Raw genomic sequence first — 24,627 nt, 5'->3', positions numbered from 1 at the left:
TTTCCTTTGTTTTGCATGCATTTTAGGAGTTGGAAGAAGGCATTGTCAGTCATAAGCCCGTCCTGGTTGGACTCAGCCGCACTGGAGAGCAGATAATTGGCAAGCTCTCCTCTCCTGATGGGCCCCTGCTTGAAGAGAAGCTGGAAACTCTGGGTCGGCGTTGGAGAGCGGTAAACCGCCAAGTCCTAGACAGACAGCGGAGGTAAAAATGACCTTGTACAAAAGAGGGGGAAAGATTGAGGATTTAGATTCTGACATTCTTGTGTGTTGACATATAACATCTTAGTTCTAGAATACAATGTAGCATAGAGGTTGGTGCTCATTCTCCGTTACCATCAGTCTGTTTCTTTATCAGTGTTTGTCAGGTTAACGTTATCAATGCGGTCAGTCAGCCTATAACAGCAATTTAAATGTAAATTTTTAGGATCAGGCCTGCAACCTGGAGGAAATGGAGATCCTAATCTAAGGTGTGTGTGTGTGTGTGTGTGTGTGTGTGTGTGTGTGTGTGTGTGTGTGCGCGCGCAGGTTGGCTGGAGGGGATCCGGCCCTGTCAGAGCTGGTGAGGAGGCGCGAGGAGCTCGCTGTGTGGCTCGAGCAGGCAGAAAACGCTGTTAGCTCCCTGCCTGTCACTGCCACTGACAGAAATCTCAAAGAACTGAAGGTAAAGCAAAACCCAAAACATGCTCGAGTTAGTCTGATTCATGGGAGCTCAGAGATTTCTATTCCTGCTCAGGAGCTGCTGGGGAAGTGCTATTTTTATGGTCAGCTTTGACTGTGTTGTGTTGTCCTTTGTTCTTCTTTCCCCTCTATGCTATACTGTGAGCACAAGTTGCTCAGAGTGTCTCAGTTAGTCACAAGCAGAACCAGTCTCACCCAGCAAACGTAAACAGAAAGAGCACTGACACTTCCTGTTTTTAATATTCCTGTTTACATCCTCCAAGACGGCAAACTCAGACTTGTACCTTATGGAAATACACTGCAGAGTAGAATCATTCACACTACATATCTCTGTGCAACAGGAGTTTGCTTCTTTGTTTCCCATTCCTTTGACTTTATCTCTCATTTTCAATCACACAGTGAAATTAAGCCTCGGTGCATCTTTCCTTGCAGGCCCTTGCTGAGGAAATGGATTTACAGAATGAGCGTCTTGGCTGGCTTAACAAGCACGCTCCTCAGATCCTGTCCAGTCCCAGTGTTAGCCCGCAGAACAGAGAACAGCATGTTGCCAAACTCAGAGGCATAAACCTCAACTGGAGCAAGGTATGAAACAAACCAAGCGGGTGGCATGCACACCCAAGTTTGTGAATGCAGAACCTCAAATGAGGCGATGTAGGATTTTGAAATTCATACCATATGTCCATCTACTAAAAATCTTGAGCGAGTTTAAATCTCTGTGACCTCGACCTCATAGTCAACTTTTCAGAAAATCACCTAGAATTTTCAATTTTATACCATAGGTGGATCTACCAGGAGGCTGAGGGCTAGCAGTAGCAGCTCCCAGTATTTTTAATAGCTGGCTTCTTAGCCTTGTACTCAAAGTGGTTTGTGTGAAACGTTGAGTTCCCTTTCATCTGCTGATTCATCCCTGATTCTACCACTCTCTGCAGGTGACCAATGAGCTGTTGGACAAAGTGGGTGAAGTGGAGACCAACCTGCAAAGTCACGCCCAGTTTCAAGACAGGATGAACAGACTGAGTGACTGGGCCGTCATCACGCACCAGACGGTCACAACCCGCGGCCTGAATCCTGGCCAGGCACTGGTAGGTGGACTAAACTGAACGCAGAAAACTAATACACTGGTGCTCACTGAAAATCCATCAATTCTATGCAGGCCTGTTCTCTTATATGATTTTTTAAATACGCTGTAGGATCTGGAGGCTTCCATGAAGGACAGAAAGAAGGACCTGGAGGACCTGTTAGCTCATTCAATAGAGCTGCAGAGACGACAGCAGCTGTTGCCTCAAGAAAAGGTTTCCATAGTAATATAATTTAATAACAAAGTACTACTGATTGTGGCATATAATTACACATTATTGCACTGTTGAAGTGGTGCTGCCTCACTTTGGGCCAAAAAGATACAATTTCCTGTAATTTCTTAGTTTAATTAGCTCTTTATCTGGTTACACACCATTTCTAATGCTATTATTTTGTACTAAGTCTATATATATATGTTTGTGTGTGTCTCCTTATGCACTATCATGTGTATAGGCTAAGGTTGAGCAGCTGGCAGCTGACTGGAAAGCCTTGGATGGCCGGCTGAGGGAATCTCTTGAGCCACCTCGCTCTCCATGGACACATCACCAACATGTAGTCCAACACCAGCAGCTGGGTAAAAAATAAATAAATCCAAGAAACGCAATTATTTCTCTCTTTATGTATCGCTGCCTCTGTTTTTATGGTGCATCAAGGGCATCAGGAAGAAGGCATCCAAAACTTGCCCCAGTGAAGTATTTAAAAATGAGATGCTTGTGGATCATTAACAGGGCATGACAAAAATAAGTAATAAGTTCTTAAAATTGCAATTCCCTTTTGGCCTGCCTTAATCTGGAGCATGAAATGCTTGATTAAAAATAACAAGTAAGAGGTGAGCGGCAAAGGTTGTAGCAAACTAAAACAGTCCCCGATGGCTCGTTCGTCATGATTTGGTGTGGTACTATCCTCTGAGAGCCTTTTGACAACACCACCTCCCTCCCTCTAACATCTTTAATGTTTGTTGCATCATTTCCTTTTAAAGGAGCTCTATATGTCAAACCTTGCTTGCCTCAAGTTTCCTTCCTTTTTTTTCTTTTCCTCCCCCCCGCCCCTGCTCCAGTGTCTGCCGTCCCTTCAGCCGTGCAGATGGCCAGCTTGGTGAGCGAGGACCCACACCACCAAACCCCGCACACACCGGACACCGTGGCGCCCACTGATCTTAACGAGACTGCCACTGAGCTTGCAGACTGGCTAGTCCTCATCACCCAGATGCTGAAGTCTAATATTGTCACCGTGGGGGACACGCAGGAGATCAGGACCACTATGGGACGTCTTCAGGTGAGAAATTGTTTGTTTTTTTTTTTGTTTTTTTGTTTTTTTTTTAAATGTGTGTGTGATTCTTTTTTTTCTTTTTTTTAAACTGAACTTTCACTAAACTTTCCTTGTATGTTTCTTCACTTGACAGGTGACAAAGAATGACCTGGAGCAGCGTCACCCTCAGCTAGAGGACATTTTCACACTGGCGCAGAACATCAAAAACAAAACCTCCAACCTTGATGTTCGCACATCCATTACTGAGAAATGTAAGAAAAAAGTTGTCAGGGGAAAAAAATGTTGTGCTTTAGCCTTTGTTTGTCCATATAACCACATCTGTCTCTGGCTTTAGTGGAGAAGGTGCGCAGCCAGTGGGACAGCACTCAGCATGGTGTCGAGGCACGGCTCCAGCAGCTGGATAATATGATTGGTCACAGCAACCAGTGGGAGGAGCAGAGGAAGGAGGTGATGGGCCTTATCGGGCACCACGAAGGACGTTTCCATAACCTTCTTCAGCGTCAGTCCAGAGATCCTCTAACTGAACAGCTTAAAGACAATAAGGTTAGCGGGGAAAAAAATACACTGCTAAACTTTCTCTCTGTGACCTCAGTACGCCTCGTCTGTCCTCTTGAGGTCATTTACTGTGATTCTGTAGCAAGCTTGTCTACTCATATTCCTCACGGAGGGAAAAAAATGGATCAAAGCAAACTTTATAACATATTAGAGGTCCTTTATACAGTCGTGTAAGTTTATACAAGGCGAGAATGAATAAATCACCTCTCTGAAGTATCACTTTGAACTTTAATAACGTTCGTACACCCACATCATCCATCATTTTAATTTGAGATGATGTCTTGGCCAATGATTTCTGGCACCAAATCCTGCCTCTTCTGACAGATTACAGGGACCGAACACTAGAGGGCAACTGAGTTTAACAGAATCCAGGATGCTGTATACACAGCTGTTTGCTCCTGGTGTGTGTGGTCTTGTAATAATGAGTAATTATGTATTTAAAATAGTGAAGTACACTTTTTTTTTTTTTTGTTAAAAGAAAAGGAGCCTAGCAGTCTTATATGGATGACTTACTTCCAAATGCTGAATTTGGAGTATTAATCACCAGGGTCTAATGTAACGTGCTTGATTAAGCAGAGGTTAAACAAACAATGTCAAAGAGCCGAGCAGCAGAATAACAAATTTGTGTGTGTGTGTGTGCATGTTGTTGTTTTTTTGTTGTTGTTAGTTTAATATTTTTTTTTCAGCTTAGAGAATGGGTCATTAATATCCTCGCATGGCAGTTTTTCATATACCAGGCCACAACAGTATACAGAAAACGGCACAGGAAGATGGATAACTCCAATAATGATAAACAATGCCCTTCACAGTGACTTACAGTATTCACGCTGACTCACATCTGTCACATCCTAAGAGTCACAGTCCAGTGTCACGAATATCAAAGCGCTGAATTGTTTTACAGGAGTTTCTCCAAGCTCTGGGCCGAGGCCAAGCTACAGTCGCAGCCTTCAACGAGTTGTCCAATCACCTTTTGCGAGAGTATTCTACCGATGACACCAGGAGGATCAAAGAGGTCGCAGATAAACACAATGCTGCCTGGAACAGCCTCAACAATAGGTGCATACAAATTTGCCTGCTCACCCTCTCACTGTGCTTCAAGGCAGATACCCTTTAACAGTATTAAATGTTTCTGAAGTTATTGCTATATCTCATATATAGCTATGCGTTTGTCTCAATCATATTAATGGACAGGGCGAATGACCGTCACACGCAGCTGGACAGTGACCTGAAGGGCGTGCAAGTGTCTCTCAGGGAGCTCGAGTCCTTCCTCAAATGGCTCCAGGAGGCTGAGACTACGGTCAACGTTCTCGGTGATGCCTCCCAGAGGGAAGATGTGTCGCAGGACTCCGCCCACGCGAAGGAGCTGAGGCGTCAACTGGAGGTAGGGGCCGTAAATTGATAGAGAAACCGCAAGTATGTGAGGAATATATGCACAGGTGCCAGCCTATTATCTCACTGTCATCCTTCATTAACGCATCCTTCAGCTACCGAACGGGCTGGGGTGTGTGTATGCTGCTGGTTAAATGTGTGTGAATGAGAGGGCACACAGAGGGCGTGTGAATGCTTTTACACCTTGAACGTAGCTCATTGATCCTCTTGTTCTGTCCCGCTTACGAAATTTGTGTGTGTGTGTTTGCTTGTCATTTACCCAGATGTTCCCTCCAGGATCAGTTGACACATATCATCCTATGCTTTATGTAATGATTTAATCCCAAAATCACCTCACCTCAGCCTTTCAGCAGATATAACAGGCGCTAATCTTCTTTCTTTTATTTGAAATGGTGTTTTTAAAAATGTCGACCCTGTCAGTCTTGTTGTCATCTCTTTTGGCTTCTACATTGAGCGACATTTTCACAATCTCATTGCTTTTTCAGAGGAACTCCTTGTCCCTGAAAAAGCGCTGCAGTGTCATCCATCTTTCAGAATCGAAATCACCAGTCCAATAATAACGTTCTCTGTTTTCTTGTCTTGAACGCTACATTGCCATCATACCGCTTCCATTTTCCGAGCATTTAAAAAGAGGCCAAGGTTATAGAGAAAAATGACGCTGAATCACTGCATGAATGGCTGCAAAGATTTCTGATTCATCAACTTGATGGGAATCTGATGGTCACAGACTTTTGTAACCCTTTTGAGCCCTTGCTGGATTTGGAAGTAATGAATGCTATTATCACATTTACCCGCCCATTACAGTCATCTATATTTGTTGTATTGAACATAATCCATCATTATATAAACCTTTTCAAACTCACGTCCTGGATATTCTTACAATTTAGTCCTGCAAAGTTTTCTCTGAGTTATCTCAAAGGTCGAGTATCTTACTAGAAAACCAAAATCTGCCTGTATAAACTCCTCTTATACGATGAGTTGGGAAGCCAAAATTGGCACAAAGGTAGATCTTAGGGCTCTGAAGGTTATCATCTATATTACGTTTTAGCACATTATCATGCTGCAACCTAGCAACCACCAAACAATGGGCTAAAATTAGCCATTTGTAGCATTTTGCACCAAGAACACTTTAGAAAAGCATTGGATCATTTTGATTAAATGACAAGTTTATTTTCACAAACCTTGACTTATACATGTATTGTAATGTCATCGTGTTGCCTAGCAACCACCTATTAACATACTGTAGCGAGCTCAGTAAATGTGTTAAAATAGTAACTAAGGGTAGTTTCCACCTGACTCCATTATGTTTGTGCTTAAGAGCAAACATATTGGTGTAGCTTTCCTAATTTGTTATCACCCGCCGTCTGTCTTTATCTTCTTTTGTCATTTCATTACCAGTTGGAGTCGAGATTGATGGATGGTCCTCGCCCAGAAAGTGGGTTTACATAACACAGACAGGCTTTAAGCCTTGGATGTTGTGGCTTTACTGAGTGTTGTTCCCCACAAACCCTTTCATTAGGTCACAATGACTGCTCTGCCACTGTTCGGTGCTTAGTTACTTTAATGACAATTTGTAGCCGCAGGCGGTTGTCATTCTTACTGCTGTTTTCATATTAAGCCCGCAGTTGGTGACTGGTCAGGCTCAGTGACAAATACAAATTGGTGCATTAACTGATATTTCATGAAAATGTGAGGCTTAATGGCATAAGACCGAAAAACAACTGATGCTTTTGCGTGTGATGCAGTAATGACAGACATGGCCACAGGAATCAACATACTGGGAAACAAACTTGTTTGTTCTCTTGCCGAGTTGGATTAGAATTGATCGTGACTGTCTGATAAATTGGGGAATTATGTGATCAGTCTGGCTAGTCTCCTGCGGATTTTTGTGGGCTTCCAATGTAGTCAGGAAATCGGGGATAAAGAATAATGGATTTCCAGTTCAAAAATTCCTGTTCTCTTCATTGGTCATTGGTTCTGAAAAGAAAAAAGCAAATTAAAGCTTAATCGTTGTCAGACGATAGCTATTGTTTCAGAGATTAGATGCAACTAAAAGCTACTCAGGCAGGTTTGCTCAATAGAGCAAACTTTGTGCCAGAAATCTTGTCCCTTTACTACAGATTCCCCATAATGACAAGCAGATATCTGATGTCTCGACTCGGCTCAGCCACTATAAAAAAAGTCCTTGTTTTATTTATTTAGTTATTTATTTTTCTGTTTTTTATGAATTTACAAAATTTCTTAAATTGTTTTTGCTTCACTGAGTGGAAGAAGTACCAGTTTTATTTATTTTTTAATTAACAGACACTAAAACTTTGCAGAAAATAAGGTCGCCTGACTACATTTTGAAGCGGCGGTAATTAATTACAAAAATAAATTTTGATCCAGTTCAGTACGCTTTCATTATCTTTGCACTGGAAGGCAGGCTGTGCATGAGCCATTATAGAGATATATGTAACTTTGTATTATTTTATCTACATGCACTATATTTTCAATAGTTAATTTTCTGGACATTTAATTCTATAAATTGTGCCTTTTTATAACACACTCCCTCTCATTAATTTGCACTGGTCCAGTAGAGACAGGAACATCAGAGGGATAATTACCGCACTGTGAATAATTTCATGTTATGTAATTGCATATTGTCTTACTGGAGCATACAGGAAGTCACTTGTTTACATCACAAATCTGCACATTTGGTGGAATACGCTGCAGAAATGACTTCCATCATGAAGGTGCAAAGATGTACACAGCCTGATGATCTGCTTATATCTCGCTTGCCTTGTGCATGTTTAGCTGTGGGCTTTAGATTTATGTGGGCTTGTGCATGATTGTACTGTGGTGTAAGCAGATGAGACGCACATGCTTTCTACAACCTCTTTCTTTTGAAAAATGGTTCATAGTTTTATTAACCCAGAGCCAACAAAACACTCAGTGTCTCTTGTAATTCCCCGTGAAGCAGAGTCAATACTCTGTGGAATGACTGAAATGGATGCTGTAGCCAGTTAAACCTTGTCTAAACACAGCTCTTCAGTGAGCTCATCATGCCATCTCTCATTGTGTGCGTTTGTGTCAACTGTGTGTGTGTGTGTGTGCGCCTGTTGGTGAATGATGATTACTCTAGTTGGCTGCATTTCTTTCTTCCTTTACACTGTCAAGTTACTGTCATTTAAATAAACTTAATCAGGGACCAAAAAACAAAACAGTATTTGTTTTTGTGCGTCAATTTGTGTCACATCTTTAAAAAAAAAAAATTATAGAGAGGCAGCTGCTCTTGGATTTTCATCCTCAATTCAAATAAGTGCCTCTTGTCTTGTGGTTGGGAGAAAGAAGGGTGCTTTTCATCACTTTAAATGAAAGTCAAACATTAGCAGAGGGCATGAAAAGGGTTAAAATATCCACTCTATGGTTTATACTGCGTTATACAGTGTGGTTAGGAGTTCTGGAGGAAGTGAGCGACTGCTTTTCTCTGCTCTTTTTCTTCTCCTACTTTTTTCTTCTCTAAATGTCATCTCTCTGCTGCCTGGTGCCTCCAGCAGATACATTCTCTAAACATTCAGCTGTTTTCTGCACTGATAAAAGATACTTAAAAGCCTTTTATCTTTTATTTTTGACCTTGCCCTCCTACCCTCTCTTCTGATGCTCTGCTTTCCACCCACTTTTTATTTTCCTCATTTTTTTTTTTGGTTTTATCTGCAGTTTACCAGCATGTCCTCCCTCTTTTCTTCTCAGTTAATCGTTTAAAAATAGTATTTTTTTGGCGACAAAAACATGGCTCTTAATTAAAGACACATGCACTGTATCTCTCCCACACACTTGTTTGTGTCTGGAAATATTTTTCTGTAACATACTTGGCTTTTTAAAGAGATATATTATCAGTTGTAAACACCGAAAACATAATTTTCTGTTTTTGGTAGGTGTACTGTAGTCTTTGGCCTTTAGTTTTAAATACTTAAGTTTTTTGGACTGCTAGTGGTTTTATTAGATAAGCGACAGCAAAGAGACAGCAAGGAAGCCAGGAGGAGACACCACATGGGTAATGACAGAAGTCTGGTCTGATGCAGCCTGCGTTTGGCACCACAGATAAAAATTAAATCAAAAACAGTCACTTAATGGCTTTTTCGGGAGATTTTAAGTGCATTTGACATTTCCTGATGTAATTTGTTCCGCGATCATATCTCAGGTGTCTGAAACTGAGACAACAAAAATGGCTTCCTTAATGGAAGAGGAGATGTAGAGCTAAAAAAAGTAGACTGTTATTTATTTTGCATTGAAAAATTACTGTCTGAAACTAAAGTTTCTCAACAAACCTTTTTTTCTTTAATAAAAAAAAAAACTTACCAATGGTTGTCAGCTACCCTAATGGAGAAAAAATTCTGTCGCAAATTGCATTAAGAAGAAGTTGTGTAGGTGTAGTAACAAAGTGTAGTTTGAAGGCATTCAGAATTGACCTTTAACCTGTATGGTGCATTATTGTATCTCTAGAAGCATTGTTTTTGGGTTCATGCAATCCCATGTGTTCTCAGATTTGCTGGATCCACCTGACTGCACTACAGAGCATCAGTAACGCTTAAGAACAAGCACTCAACAGTGTTGTCTGCAAGTATGTATGGTACCAGCCTTCTTGGCATAGTGTCTCGAGTGCTTGACAAGTGAGGATGTTTTGCTTTTCATACAAGAGGCTTCTTCAGTTTTAAGCAACTGACAGAGCCCCAGGTAATGTGGGGGTTGTGTAGTGGTGTGAGGTGAGGTGTGAAACCTCTGTAAGATGTAGCCCCACCCACCATCATAAGGCAAGGTGAGAATGGGGGATTGAAGACTGCTGACTCAAGGTAGCTGGTGCTGTAAGCCATCACCTCTGTTCAACAATGGTCGATCACAGCGGATGTAGATGGCCTCCTTTACTCCTTCCAAACTATCTGTCTTCTTGGTCCAGAATGTGAACACTGGCATCCTTGACGGAATGCCCTCTCTGTCCTGTAGGTGTACAGCAGAGTCTATCAAGCACTCGACTACCATGACACGGATGACTGTGAACCAACACTGACTTCTTGGCACTCACGTCACACATTTGAACTGCGATACTACAGTTCTTACTTAAAGAGTCCTTTTTGACCTTTGCACATGTGCAAAGATGTATTTTTCTTTTTGTCATCAAAATGAAAAATATGTTTTTAGCTACTCATGTTTAACATTCATGAGTCGGCCACCAGCTTCATGGGCACGTAAGCCGTGGAAGTGCTCCAGCTAAGATTGCCAGTGCAGAAAATGAATGGGACCGCTACTTCCCAGAATCCTGGATGCCTGAAATAACCCCTCCTTCTCTATATCTCTATTGTGTGTGGTGCTCATTTGTCCTCCAAGTTCTTGCACAATTTCTCTCTCTCTCTTGCTCTCGCTCTCTCACTCACGCTCTCTCTCTCGTCTGATTGTCTCTCGCTCATTGATTTGTTTCTTGCCGGGCATAATGTCATTCAACCTTCACAACAGATGCATTGTTTGTCTTCCCTCAGTGGTGCTTTTCATCCGTCTCCCTCTTTCTTAGTCTCTCACTCTATTTTGCGCGCTCTCTCTCTCTCTCTCTCTCTCTCTCTCTCTGTCCTGCTCTCTCTCTCTCTCTGTCACTCCTTCCCTCTCTTTCTCCTCTCCAGATCGGCAGCAGTAAAAAGTAAGCCGCGTACGGACAGCTTCTCTTCTCGTCCAGTGCAACTCGTGCCTTCCTCTCTCCCTTCCCTCTCGTCTCTGCCAGCACTTTGTGCTCTTTCTCTCCCCGTTTATCTTTTTCTTCTTCTTTGTTTCATCTTCTTCTTCTTCTTCATCATCATTTCCCTCTTCTCTGTCACTCTCTTGACTCTGCAGGGTGCCGTCACGAGTGATTTGTTTGATTCTCTTCTGGCTCTGCGGTCGAGGTGCGCGTGTGAATGTCCGCGTGGAGGAGAAAGTGAGTGTCTCGTCTTGTCCGGCTCTCTTGCATCATCGCGCGCATGTGTGAGTGCATGCTAAGAGCTGTGCGAGTGACTGTTTATAAAGAGAGAGAGAGAGAGGGGGAGAAAGCAAACTGAGGCTGCGCTCACTATGTTTATTGTGTGTGCGTGCGTGTATGTGACGAAACGTGGGGGCATGCTGAGCTGAGTACGCCTGCGAGTGAGTGAGTGAGTGTGTGTGGGTTTTTTTCCCCTTCTCTCTCTCTCTCTGTGTACATGTGTGTGTGCGCATCACGTCAGCTTGGCTGGGGTCTGGTCGGCTGGAGAGGGAGAGGGAGAGGGAGAACAATATGAGCGGGGTAGGGCAGTGCTAGCATGCGGACCAGGAGCAGGCTGCTGCAGACTTGTAGCAGTCTTAAGATGATGGCCATGGTCCGGACCTCCCTCCAGAAAGTGGTGGTCTTCTTACACAGGCTCCAGAGGATGGCCATCTCCTCGCCGCGCTACCAGAAACTCTGCAAGGTACGTGGAGACACGGAGCTGGAGAGCAGAGAGTTCATGTTTTTCTTTTTCTTTTTCTTTTTTTCTATTTTTCTTTTCCTAATGTAATTGGATTTTCTTTTTCAACTTCTATGATTGCACTCGTGTGTGTCATTTAAATGATTATTTTTTGATTCTTTGGGATTTGTTTGGAGTCTATATTTATCAGATGCTCGGTTTGTGCATCCCTGTCAGCAAGCAGCCATAAAGTTTTTGCTGCACTTGTGTATGTGTATTTCCCCCACCCCCAGTGTAAATGCTCTTGCTTTTCAGAAATCTGGAGTTTATCACCAAGTTGCCCGTCTTTGCCTCATCCATAGCTTCTCCTCTATTTTTGGCCTTTTTATTCATGAGTCATTTGGTTGTCAAGACATTCTGTTCCTGCTGAAGTTGTTTTGAGGACTCCAGTCACCTCCACAGCCTGTTGTTTTAAATATATATGTGCATATATACATCAGCAGCTTTAGGAACTTTTGGCACTTCTTCCGCATATCAAAGAAGAATTCAAACTGTGCGTCCCTGCCGTAGAGTGAGGTTGCGTGTGCACGCTTTGTATTTTTGTATACTGTCAGCTTTTAAAGTGAGTGCAGGCATACACAGGGATTGTGGTGAAGAGTGTGTTGTATTTGTTTTTTGGGTACACAACTATTTTTGCTTGTTTGGGATTTTCAGAGACATTGTGACAGGTGGGACAGGTGGGACAGGTGGGACTGATGGGACGCTGTTCTGTAACCTAATTTAATTCGATTTCTTGATTAAAGTTTTTAGCTGATCTCATTATGTTGACATGACACACCGGTTAACAGGTTGGTGCCACACACACATTCATTCGAAAAGAGCATAAGAGAAACATGAGGAGAGTGTATTGGGTTAAAAAAAGAAAATCAAAGTCAGCTTTATTGATTTTACTTGAGAGAAAACGACCGCTGATGTGCTCGATGTCATTTTGTACCCCTGTTGATCATTATTGATCGCCGATCTTCATTGCCGTCTCTCTTGCGCTGCACAGCACTGACCTGCTCTCGCTCAGAGGGTAAGGGTGGGGGTGGAGAGGGGAGACCAGCTGTTGAGATTTGACAGTACTGTGCGTGTGTGACTGTTGGAGAGCGACAGACTAATGCATCAGAACAGTTTTGGATTAGTTTCCAGCTTCAATCACGGCTCGACAAACATGTGGTGGCTCAGTTTAATCCATCCTGAAAATTCGTTACGCTTTAGGACTGCATGTTTTTGCCTTTTTTTTTCTACTCACCAAATGTGTGGTTATTTATTTATTTATTTTTCTCTCTACAGAAGAAAAGCCGAAAATTATCACGAGAAAGTCTATTTATATGTATTTTTTCCCTGTTTTTTTTCTAGCCTGTCTTGTTTCTCTGGGAACAAAAGAAGAAACAAAAAGCAATAGTGACGACTCAAGGATTAGACCTTGTTAAAAAATAAAAAAAATTATGGGAGAGTAATAAACAGAGCATTAGGCATTCGGGATTAGGCATTTATTTCCTCCTCTTTCTCAGCTTATCTTGCAGATGCTTGACTTATGTTTGTTTGTTTTTAAACAGTTCTTGGCAAAAACAATTAAAACTGGATCTGTGGTAGCGAACATGCACATAAATGCACAATCAACTCTACCCCTCTTCTTTTTTCTTTTTTCTTTTTTTTTAACTCCAGCAAATCCAAATCTTGAGTTGATTTGCTCTTTTGGCTCCATTAAGCACCCTTAAGGGGCCAGACCTTCGCTGGATTGTGTCCGTACTGGACAGTGGGAGGAATCAGTCATTCCACAGCCGATTACCCTCCCCTGGGTTGCATCAGTCATTCCAGCTTCGTTTGGCCTTCCCTTGGGGGACTGTAATGCCAGGGTAGTCCTGCCTCCCTGGGGTGCGCTCACTGGTCAGCAGACTGGAACAATGACATCCTGATGATAGATTCGAAATGGGCTCACCCTCCGGCTCTGGTCATTCTTTATTTTTTGGAGGCAGACCACGGGCTGTTTATTGTCTGACACGCGTTATTAAGTGCAAAACTAATGGAAGCTGGTTCATTTAAATTGAATAATTTTAACATTTCTAATTATTCTCAGAAGAAATAACTGATTTTATATATTGTATTCCTTAGTTTCCTGAAGAACATTATGTATTCGTACCACTCTTAAAATCGTAAGAAAAATAAATCCCACCAACACTTTCAATTTGATCACACTAACTCAAGTCAACAGTTTGTGTTTTCGTCTGACTCACTGTCACAAAGGCTGCTTTTTACCCTTGGAAAACCAATAAGACGGCAATATCAAGCTTACCTCTTGAAAAGCACGGACTTGCATCATGTTTGTCGTCACTACCTCTAACAGAGGTCCAGTGCAGGGCATGGTGACCACTGACTCACCGTGCTGTGATGGATGGGAAGAGTATGAAATGTACTGAGTCATATCTTTTTATCTGTTAATCATATTTTTCTGGGAGCTTTTGGGTTTATGCAGCGCACCAGTTATTTTGATGTATAATAGCGAGCTTAGCGGTGTTTGCAAGCGGCAGCCATTTAACGTTTTAAAATTTCATCTGTTATTTGGAGAGTAAATTATCTTCCGCTACTTTCCCAGTTCAAAGCAATAACATTTAATGAGGTTGTATGCTCTTAGAAATTTCTTTAATCTATACGGCGTTCCCCTAAGGCTGTGTTAATGTGTAAAGCCCTTCGATGCATTCATTCTGTACTCATTAAAAACATCGGCTAAATGCCTTAAATGTAAATGCGAGCTTCGCTGCATCCCGATTGTTCCTCTTCGCCGGCCTTTCACCTGGCGCTCTCGCTCTGTAGCGTTCTCTCTTGAAAATTGCTTGCAAGCATGTGACATATAGTTTACTGGTGAATAGAAGCTCTGAGTGGCATGCCTGGTTCATTTATAGTGAGGCATACAGAGGGGCCCTTGTGGCTCATTTCATGTCCTCACTTTTGCTGCGCTCTGTCTCTCCGTGTGTAATCTCTAGCTGAGAATTGGCTGAAGGGCCCACCTCTCTCCAGAGGAGCGTCCTCCTACTCTCATTACTGTAGCGTTGGCTGCTATTTCGTGTGTGCGTGTGTCTGTGTTAAACCAAAGCCTACTTTAGAAACAGCCCTAAAGCAGCAATAATGTGCAGTCATGCCTTGTCTGTCTCTGTTTCTCTGGCAAATGCTTTGGCCTTTGGGCTCCACACTCGATCCACCTTTGCTCCTGGCTCACTGCTACCCCAGGACAGGTGACTCAAGCGTGGGCATGGAGCCCAGCTGTCTGACCTCCCTGTCCTTGAGCTCCACAGGGGTCCTATGGGTTATTAGCAAGTGTTAGCATTAGCAGTTAGAGCCTCAGGTGCAGTCAGATTACACCCCACCCCCCACAATCCTCTCCCCCCAGTAATCTGGCTCACACTCAGATTGTGGATAATTTATTTCTTTATTTTTTTCATGCATCCTTAGACACAGTTAGCTTACGGACATTCATGCATTCAGTTCTCCAACACATATGTGGATGAACACATTTAAAATACAAGCATACCCACACACTCACTCCTCAGCTTCTCTGTGAGTGATGAGTCACAGGCGGGAGATTTATGTGGTAACAGATTCATAAATGCAGGTCATTTAAATTCATCAAGACCGTATTGGGAACGAGCAGGGACAATAAAAGAAAATGAAGATGGGTTTTTCTCTCCCAATCAACATTACATGTAAATCACCACAGATGGACTTTCTATTGGGAGTGGGCTGAGGTGAAATAGCACTTAAATCACTGATACAGCCCCGAGTTAAGATGCTCTCCTTTTCTCGATTGCCATTACGGCAGAAAGTGACCGTTCCATTATGATAAGATGAGACGAAGAGGACAGAAAAACTGGTCTTGAGATTGAAAATCAACACCCCAGGATTAGATGGAATCCACAATATACTATATTTGCTTCAAATATAAACAGAGAAGGGGGGGGGGGGGAGAACCTCAACCTCCTCGCCTTTCTCCTCCCTTTGTCTACATCCCATTTTGTCTCTCGCACATCCAGTAAACCCATTTATCGAGCCAGTAATGCACGCGTGTGTCCGGTTTGTGTTTATGTGCACTTCCATTAGTGGCTTTCAGGCACTTCCTAACACCAAGGTAAAGCTGCTAATGCCTGTGTAGTTTGTCATCACGTATACTTTATGGTGCTGGAAAGCTCCGTATTCACCCAGCACTTCAACATGTGATATCCAGAGTAAATAACGAGGAAGAAAGGGAAAGATATTGATGGAGAGATGTGCGCAATTACCTCTGTAACTCTGTACTGGTTAACTGTCGCGATCAGTTTTCAAAGGAGTCGTTTTTCTCTTGTGATGACTGCATCTTTGCACTGAGGCTGGAATTAGGAGGAAAAATAGCTTAAACATGAGAAGCACCTACAAAATTCACTCTTAAAAGTCTGTATACAAACAGAGAGAGAGGTATTTAGGTATTGTGTAAGTCCTAAAGGGACAATGCACATTAGTTAGCATGAGTACTTGGACCCATCATTTTGTCATGGCATGAATAAGTATTAAAAGGAATCACTGATACAAAAGCACCAAAGCCCAGTTAAAAGTCAATAAATTAAACACACTGAGCACAGAACAATGACATAACCATGTGACATATAACAGAAAAATCTGAACTAACATTACATTTTAGTGTCAAAGTTACTAACAATTTGATCATATTTTTCCCAGTTTAACAAAATCACATTTTACAGTCTTGATACAAATTTGATCTAATGTTTCTACAGTCTTTTTTCCCCACCTGTCTGTCCAGCTATTAAGAAAGTAGATGATGTGAAAGAACTGAGGTCCAGTACTCAGCTTTACTGGAGGACATGTTTGTTTTCAGACAGCAGACTTGGCCAAAACTCACTAACCCACCTGACACCGTGATCTATAGCCGGCCCAGACGTGGCCTGAGCCGAATCACGCCAAGCAGAGGGAGAGATAGAGATCTCAAGGTTTTTGCCTTTTCGTTGCTCTCCCTTATGGCATGGCAATCTCTCAATACGTGCTTAAAGTACTTAAAGATTTGTAGAAACTAACCCGTTAGAGAGGGAAAAAAGGGACATATTGACCTGAAGGCAGTCATTTTTGTTGCCAGCTAGAGGTCCCTCTGACCTTCCAGCTCTCTCTTATCATCCTTTCACTGTCTCATGCACCGCTTGCCCGACTGAGTCGGGGTGCGATCCAGGGGGCACCCTAAGTGCGGGAAATAAAATGAAGCATGCAATCATTTTTCCTTTGCCGTTCCTTCTATTCTTGTGCTGACAATCAATCTGCGGGGACAAGGCCTGCGCTCTGCACCTTGCCAGAGTCCCACCTTGCCAATATCTATGGTGAGCACACAAACAGTGCTGACTCACAGTCCATATTATGTTTTTTCTCAGTGTGTATATGTGAGCGCCTGCACCTTTTTGTGGTGCTGACAAATACCACAGTTTCAAATTGAAGAAGAGATTGTGTTTATACAAATGCACTGATAACATAAGGTCAGAATAATCAGAAGGTGATTGAGCCAATTAGTATTCAACAGATTAGAAAGTGTATCGATTGATCCTCTTCTCACTACCCTCTGTTACTTCTCTCCTCTTTGACCCTTCCCTCCTGTTTTCCCCCCTCCTATTTACCTGCATCAGCTTCAGTTCTCATTCTTTCTCCTCTGTGAATCTCTTCTACCTTTGGACAGTTTCCCTCTCTTGTCAAGGATAATTAATTCTTTAAGAAGGAGTGGAACATTTGCTCCATGATAACGTCTGTTCCTGCTACGTTTCAACGCCTCTGTGTTTTATTTCCACAGTGCTCTGAGCCCAAATGATTTTGTATTTCATCATTATTTTTTTTTAAACATCTATCAAAAACACGGTGTGCATTTGCAGTGATTTATCACTTCTAGAAATCTCTTTTGAAAGGTGAAACATTCACGTATGAGCAAGCGTCTTTGTCTTGGTGCCATTCTTTCTCTGAATCTTGTCCTTGCTGTAGAGATAAACATTTAATTGATCTATTCACCTGTCTTGAAGGCTTTTTGTACAACTACTCAAAAAGGGGGGAAAACACTTAGATGGAACTACAAATTATTTTTAGCAGAGAAATACAAAGACTCACTTTATTCCCTTTCTTCTCACTCTACTATCACCATTTCACTCAGTAGCAATTTTCCTAATATCACCATAATATGCAGCATATGCACCGGCTCACCTCGCCCTCTTTCTATTTATGCCATCATCTGCTCTTTGCACGCCGCTTCTAAATCATTCATGCTTTCCATCTTTTCCCTCCCATCCTCCAAAAACATTCTGCCCATCTTCCTCAACTCTTAGATGGCTTACTAGATGCTACTTGAACCTTCCTTCATACACCGCTTACAAACCAGATACTTGCATTTTGCAAGTTTCCAACACTGAAACTATACTCGCGTGGATGTCATATATGATTCGCCTCAAGGTTTATCATCCAGGTAGCTCATCTTAACATTTTTCCAATTGGTTAAATCAGCGGATGTTTACTTCACCCGTGTTATTTTGTCTGAATGTCCCTGACTTGGGGCTTTCAGTGGCCTAAATAAAAAAAGGAGTGCAGGTTAAAAAGAACAAGAACCCCAAGAAAATAGCAGCGGAAGAAAAAGTGGGCAAGACAAGAGGAAAAAAAATTAGCCCCAGTATAGAAGGTACTGCGATGAAGGAAATGGAGCATTGAGCATCCTCTCAGAGATAACACAAAGAGGAGCTGAAAATGGTTTTCACTGTTATATCACAGGAGATTAAAGATAAATCAAGCTATATATAGTCTGTAATCTGCAGGCAGGAACAGCCTGCTAGAGTCAAATGCCACTATAGGGGGAAAAAAAGGAGTTTGATGGGTAGTCACGATCACGTCACAGAAGTGTTGAGCAGAGTTTTTGTAAAGTCTTAAGTTTGCCCAGAGGAGCTCTCGCTGTTGGCGTGCAGTTTCTGCTCTGACAAGCTTTTGAAAGGTAAAACTCTTCTTAAATTAGAAATGTCCTCTCCGTACTACATGGTTAAAAGATTAGACACGAGACGGAACCTGATGTGATACTCAAGAAAGTTGAGAGAGGGATCAGAGATGACGGGAGCGGATCAGCATGAGCAATGAAAATGTTTGTGAAAGACAGCTCGACGTAAGCTTTAACTCCATCTCAGTGGTGCCTTCACACGTCGGACCGCAGACATCAAAGAAAATCCAGAGCTGTTAGGTGAGACAAGGAATCAAATTAGATGTACTACAGTGCTGCAAGTGTGGGTGTTCACTGGTTCAGCATATTTCATAGTTAGAGCAGAAATGTGTGAGAAGAGGGGACTTTTTTGTTCCTTGGGGAGAGAAGTCTGCCCTTTCTGAAAAGTGAAGTTACAAAAAAAAGGTTTGACTCAAAAAGCAGAAGAGGAAGAAAAACATGCCATGAGAGAAAAGATGGCTGCCAAGTATGTTTTATTTATTTCAAGAAGGACGAAATTGAAGTGAGGAAAGAGGTATCTAAACATGACACCGGGACGATGGAAGCTGGGAAAAGTTGGATACGGTGACAAGAGCAAGTAGGAACCTGGAAATGGAAAAAGGGTGGAAAGATGGGAAAAGAGAGACCAGTGCCTGAGAGGAGGAGAAGGGATTGAAGAAGAAAGGGTCGATAGAAGTGTGCGATTGCCTTTTCCATCTCTGGGGTTTGCAGGGCTTATTTCAGGGTCACCGGAGAGACGATCGCACACGCAAACACGCACACACACGGACAGACGGAGAGAGAGAGAGTTCAGAATCGACCTGAGTACTCGTTTTCAGCCTAAAGGATATTCTCAGATTGGGCAGGGGGGTGAGAATTCATTTATTGCCTCAGTACATGAGTGACTTCATTTTCACTGGCTGCCTTGCTTCCCACTGTGGACAAAAGAGAAATGCCAACAAAGCCTATTACACATTTGTCCAGTTTACAGCCAAGTATGTCTTGTTGAACGTCTCCCTCTTTTAGCCTGTCCCCCTTGTCAGTGTTTGTGTGTGTTTGTTTGTGTGTGTGTGTGTGTGTGTGTGTGTGTGTGTGTGTGTGCCAATTCGTGCCTGCTAAATATCATTGGGATTAGCGCCGGAGGCTTAATTAAAAAGCAATTACCTTTGGTCGCTGCGGGCGACGCTTGGCGGAGGGTAGCTCAACTAATCTGGCGAATGTTGTGAGGGACCCTCAGCATGTAGCGCACACACACAGATGTGTGCAGTTGTCTGCAGAATTAAAGGGGGATTAAAACAATTGTTAATTAGGGAAGTGGGGTGGGGGCTGAAAGGGTAGAAGGGGACTGCAGGGCCAGACGCACCGTTCCCTCTGCATCTCACGGCCTCTTTGAGTTTATTTATGAGGTTAAGTGGGCAAATGATATACCCCACATCCAATCCATTTTGGAGCTCCTAAGCATGCGTACTCTTTCCCATTGTACCTCTCCTGCTTTTCCACCTCTCTTCTTGCGCTTTCAAACACTAAAATAGGTTTGCAGAGTTAGCGCCTGGGCTAATCTTTTAATTTTAAAGCTCCAATTAGATGTCGCTAATGACAGTAATTAGATCATCTCTCTGAGACTCGCTCTGTTGTGCCCTTGAAAAACCCCAGTATGCTCGATACAATAGAGGCGAATCTGCCAAAAAAAAAGTGTGGGGTGGGTCATTTCCTGAAATGATGAAGCTGTCTGAATACAAAGCAATGCTCTGTGTACACCTAAAATCAAAGATTATCTATGGGGATATTGAGAATTTAGCCTAAGTTGAACTTTGGATAGATCTTAGTGTAATTTTAGTGTCTGAAGCCACTCTGAGGTTAGTCTGTTTTTGGATAGGCGGGATAATATCAGATATTAGCCCCTTAATTCCTCCCCCGGCCCAAATGATATATCTGTAAATAATTTAGTATTTACCCATGCCATTGGACCATGTTGTGTTTCATCAGTTTTGTACTGGAAGATTACTTGGTGTCCTTGGCCCAAAGGGGTGAATAAATGACCCAATGACCCTCTCCTCCACCAATAAAACAAGCCAAAATTATCTGTATTGTCTCCCAGCTGAAATTTAGTTTTAAACATTGGTGTTGGTATTGGCCCAGTATTGCATTATTCAGTATGGGTGCATCCCTAGAGCATATAAGAAGAGAATTTTCGTTAAAATTGTGGTTTTGGTTGCAACAGAGACAAAGTTTTCACTCCTGTGCATTTTTAAGTTGTGTGTGTGTGTGTGTGTGTGTTTGTAATCTGTTTGTGCCCTCAGGTTTGATGATTTGTTGTAGTTCATCAAGATTTAATTTTGGATTGATGTTTTTTCATCCCTGAGAGAGACCAGTAATTACCACTAAACGCTGTATGAAAAGTGCTCATGCACACACAATCACAACACACACGCGCGCACGCGCAAGAACACCCCTCACTACCCCCGGCTGATGTATCATAATTGTCCTCTGTCCTCTTCCCATCTTGCTTTGCTCTATTTATAGCTCGTTTTAGGCTCCACCCTCCCAGACAGCACTATGGCAACTACATGATTGACAGGCCAATTGTCAAGTGCGCTTGATCCTTTTGAGTCTACTGTCTTTCCTCCCGTTGACCTTCTCTCTGACATCACCGCCGTCTGACTGTCTCGCTTCAGTCCGTACTGTCTGCGTGTGATCATAACTCAGTTTGGATGGCCTTGCACCCCGTTGCTAAATGTCCCCCTCACACAGAGATAGATACGCAGCTCAGAGAGGAAGAGCGCGTCATAAAACGCACACTCGTACACATACTACCTTAACTGCATATGACTACATCCATTAATCACTTTTTTAACCTCAACCTTTGTGGCTGTGTATCAGCTGTGTGTCTACTTTTTATTCACAATTGTAGACACCGCCTAAAAACTGTAAATGCAGCAGGCTTCCTACTTCAGCAGGGGTGATCCGTATGAAAGGCAGGGTTTATTATAAGTTATTACGTGCAATTAAAAATGCTTCTTGGGTAAGGAGGTGGGGCAGACCTCGATGTCCAGTTTGTACAAACATGCTGCAATCTGAGAGATACTGAATGACACACAAGGGCACGTGATGTGCTTTAAACACTGTAAATTATTAATGCATAAATCAGTTTTCCTGTTATATAATACATTAATATCGTTGTTGTTGTTGTTCTTTATTGCATATTCTGATGCTTTTGCAATATTGTGAAGCCAATAAAGCCGCTTGAGTTGAATTACAAAGAGTAATTTTGGCTGTCACTCAACTGAGGCAAAAGTGGCAGCATGATTCAAGCAGTAGTGCTCGTGGTTAGGTAGAGGTTAAGAAAATTATCACTCAGGATGCATCAGATTCATGAAAGCCTCACCCTTAATCTCCAGGAGATAAAGTATTGTATATTTTGAATAACTTTACATATAAATTGTGGTAAAATAAGTAGCAGCAGCCACGCTTCTGTACCACTGGCAGATTAAAAGTAATTAAAACAAAAACACCTTCAACAGATATGGAAAGATTTGTGGCCACCTACCAATGTGTAGCATCTGGGAACCTTTTAGGAAGTAGTATATTCCATAAATAAATCAAGGAAAAATGCTAAACTGTACTTGGAGGGAGGACTAAGACTCACATTTTCATATATTATTACTGGGTGAAGCTTGAATGTCACCTTCTGTATCACATGCCCAAACGCACTTAATGTCACCCCATAGTTTAACTGAACCTCTTCACTTATGCAGACCTCTTAGAAATCCTCCAAGGTGTTATGTTCAAACAGTTTCACTTGAATGTTGCTCACCTGCGACATATTTCTTTCCATGCCTGTTGTTTTTTTCTTGTCCTGCAGTTTAGCTGTACTTACTACTAACTTTACACAGTGCCCTGTTATCACCATAAGAAGCTGCAATTCCGTTTTTTTTGTTTTAATGTTTGTTGACAGAATGGGAAACGTACAGTCTCCAGATCGGCATAGGCACAACCCCGGACAGTTCTGAGAGTGCATGCTTTGGGAATCGAGCTGATATTTTTTTGCCCATGCTTAGCCGTTTTGCTCTCTGCGGATATGCACTTCATTCAAGTGCTGCCTTTCTCCTTCTGTCTTATCAACTAACTCTACTTTGGAGCTTTGCAATCTTTCCAAGTGTTTATATATTTTTATATTTAAATATTTGTTTGCTTGTTTTGTGCATGAGTGGTTTAGTCAAATCTTTTGCTCCCCCTAGCAAACAAAGCGAAGTAGGTCAAATGTCTTTCTCTCCAACCATGCCCTTCAGCTCCTCTTGGAGGAAGTGTTTCCAGGCCAGATGGAGTTCTTCCACCGTGCTTTGGCTCTGCTTGAGGTTTTACCGCGGTTGAATGTACCCACTGCTATCCATGTAAATCCTAGAGGAATATGCTCAAAGAAGTAGCCTTGGTACTATTACTGTGTGCGAAGGATGAGGGGGAAAAGGAAAAAAGCATGGGCAGAGAGGGTGATGGCTGGTGTTCACAGGAGGATGTTAAGGATAGCGTGAGATAGCTGTACATCTGCACTTAAAGAATAAAGGTCACTCTTTCGAGGATTCTGATGTTCAGATTTTGGACTGAGAAGACAGATGATTCGAAAGAGGAGTAAAAGAAGCCATCTAGTTCTCTGTGAACAATCTTTGAACAGAGGGGGTGGCTCACGACACTGTCAGCCAGCTACACTGCTGTCTTAAGATCCCTTCCCAGGCACTTCAACCCCTACTCGCAGCTTGCGTCAGGTGACCTCAGTAGGTCACACTATAGAGTGAGGTAAGGTCTCACAGTAGTTTCAGCTGAAACATCTGTTGGTAATGACCCACAGCTTTCGCACCTTGGCTCACACCTGCAGGCTTGGCTCACGTGATGACACACATGATTAATAGTGGGTCAACGACCACCTTCTAAGGGACGACTCCCACTTGGGTTTAAATACCCGGGACTCTCCACTTTTTGGTTATAGACTTTTTTTCCTTCAAATGCTAAGACTAGCATTGTTGTTCTTTCTGTACACCAAATTTGGCCACTCATCTCAGATTTGGGGTCATGACTGAGATGTTAGATGTTAGGAGAAACTCGCCACCTGTAAAGAAGCTTTTTCTGATAGATTCAAGTCTCTCTTTACCGCAACACTCTATTTAAGATCCATGTGACTGTGGAAGGTGCAGAAACCCGACTGTTGACCTGATCCAAATTTCTCCACTTTTTTAAAAGGGTAGCTCACTCTGGGTGTCTGCCCCTTTCCATTCCAATAATCCTGTGGGTTTCACTTAGTATGGGTTACAATCCCATATAGCTAGCAAGCATGATCTCCAAATTCTGGTTGCCATGACAGTGTCAGTGGCAGATCGTTCGAGGAGAAAAGGGGTCCAGTGCACAGACGGGTGAGAGGAAATGAAAAAGAAATGTAATGAAGGAACATGAAATGTCATTTCTCCCTTCCCTACACATGCAGCAGAGATGGGCTTTGGTAGTTTGGTCACAGCTAAAGAAGTGCCAGAGACGGCCCGTTTTAAAGGTTGCAGACGACAGAGAATGAGGCCGACCGCAGAAAACTGCTCTGACTCGAGCTGAGCCTCTCGCCACCTCGCCGGTGCATTATGACACAAGCTCACCCTATTCACCTATCCCTTTGGGAGGGCACATGTTTGTATACTCCTCTTCCTAATTACCTAAGTAATTTCCTTTTTGCATAACAAAAGAACATCCTTGATTTGTACACTGCTCTATTATTTTAAACAGTCCTTCTCATTATTGGCTTAGCCAGCCGGTCCTGAGCAGCAGAAGCACTCAGAGATATCTGTAAGTCACGATGTGGGAGGCAGTAGAGCTCAGGAAAGAAGTGACTTGAATGTATAAAGTCAATCTAGGTTAAGTGATTTATGAGCTTAAAAATGATGGGAAAGTTTCCATTTAGATGACAAATGTCAATCAGGTGACGAAAAAGAGCCACGGTGCCAGTAAAGTGTTTTAGATAAAAGAGACAACGTTTATACTCATTTGTAGTCTGGTGTGAGGAGGCTGTTCATTGTATATTCAAACCACTGGTTCAGATATTTTAATGGCTTCAATTATGATAAAACTATCTTCCACTAAATGGCATGCATTAGAGTAATTGTATCTGGCTTCAGTAGTTGTCCCTGCTCTTCCTCACAGCTGTGCGAATATGCCCAAGAAGATGACTGACGATGAACCAGCCCGACTGAG

General features: G+C 42.5%; 1 protein-coding gene across 6 annotated transcripts in view; it reads left to right on the top strand.

Moving 5' to 3' along the window:
- The window catches only part of utrn (utrophin), a 191,444-nt gene that overhangs the window by 61,759 nt on the left and 105,058 nt on the right, over positions 1-24,627 (top strand). For 5 of the 6 annotated variants that reach the window (XM_063496275.1, XM_063496278.1, XM_063496276.1 and 2 more), the window contains 11 exons: positions 27-202; positions 526-661; positions 1,111-1,260; positions 1,608-1,760; positions 1,869-1,970; positions 2,209-2,329; positions 2,813-3,030; positions 3,158-3,275; positions 3,359-3,567; positions 4,481-4,635; positions 4,771-4,960. In XM_063496275.1, the coding sequence (XP_063352345.1) occupies positions 27-202; positions 526-661; positions 1,111-1,260; positions 1,608-1,760; positions 1,869-1,970; positions 2,209-2,329; positions 2,813-3,030; positions 3,158-3,275; positions 3,359-3,567; positions 4,481-4,635; positions 4,771-4,960 (1,728 nt within the window). Of the gene's footprint in view, positions 1-26; positions 203-525; positions 662-1,110; positions 1,261-1,607; positions 1,761-1,868; positions 1,971-2,208; positions 2,330-2,812; positions 3,031-3,157; positions 3,276-3,358; positions 3,568-4,480; positions 4,636-4,770; positions 4,961-10,621; positions 11,415-24,627 lie in introns of those variants that run through there. The other variant, XM_063496279.1, reaches the window with a different exon arrangement.

Source organism: Pelmatolapia mariae, linkage group LG15, assembly GCF_036321145.2.
Source record: "Pelmatolapia mariae isolate MD_Pm_ZW linkage group LG15, Pm_UMD_F_2, whole genome shotgun sequence".
NCBI lineage: Eukaryota > Metazoa > Chordata > Actinopteri > Cichliformes > Cichlidae > Pelmatolapia > Pelmatolapia mariae.
This window is presented reverse-complemented; position numbering and strand designations above follow the sequence as displayed.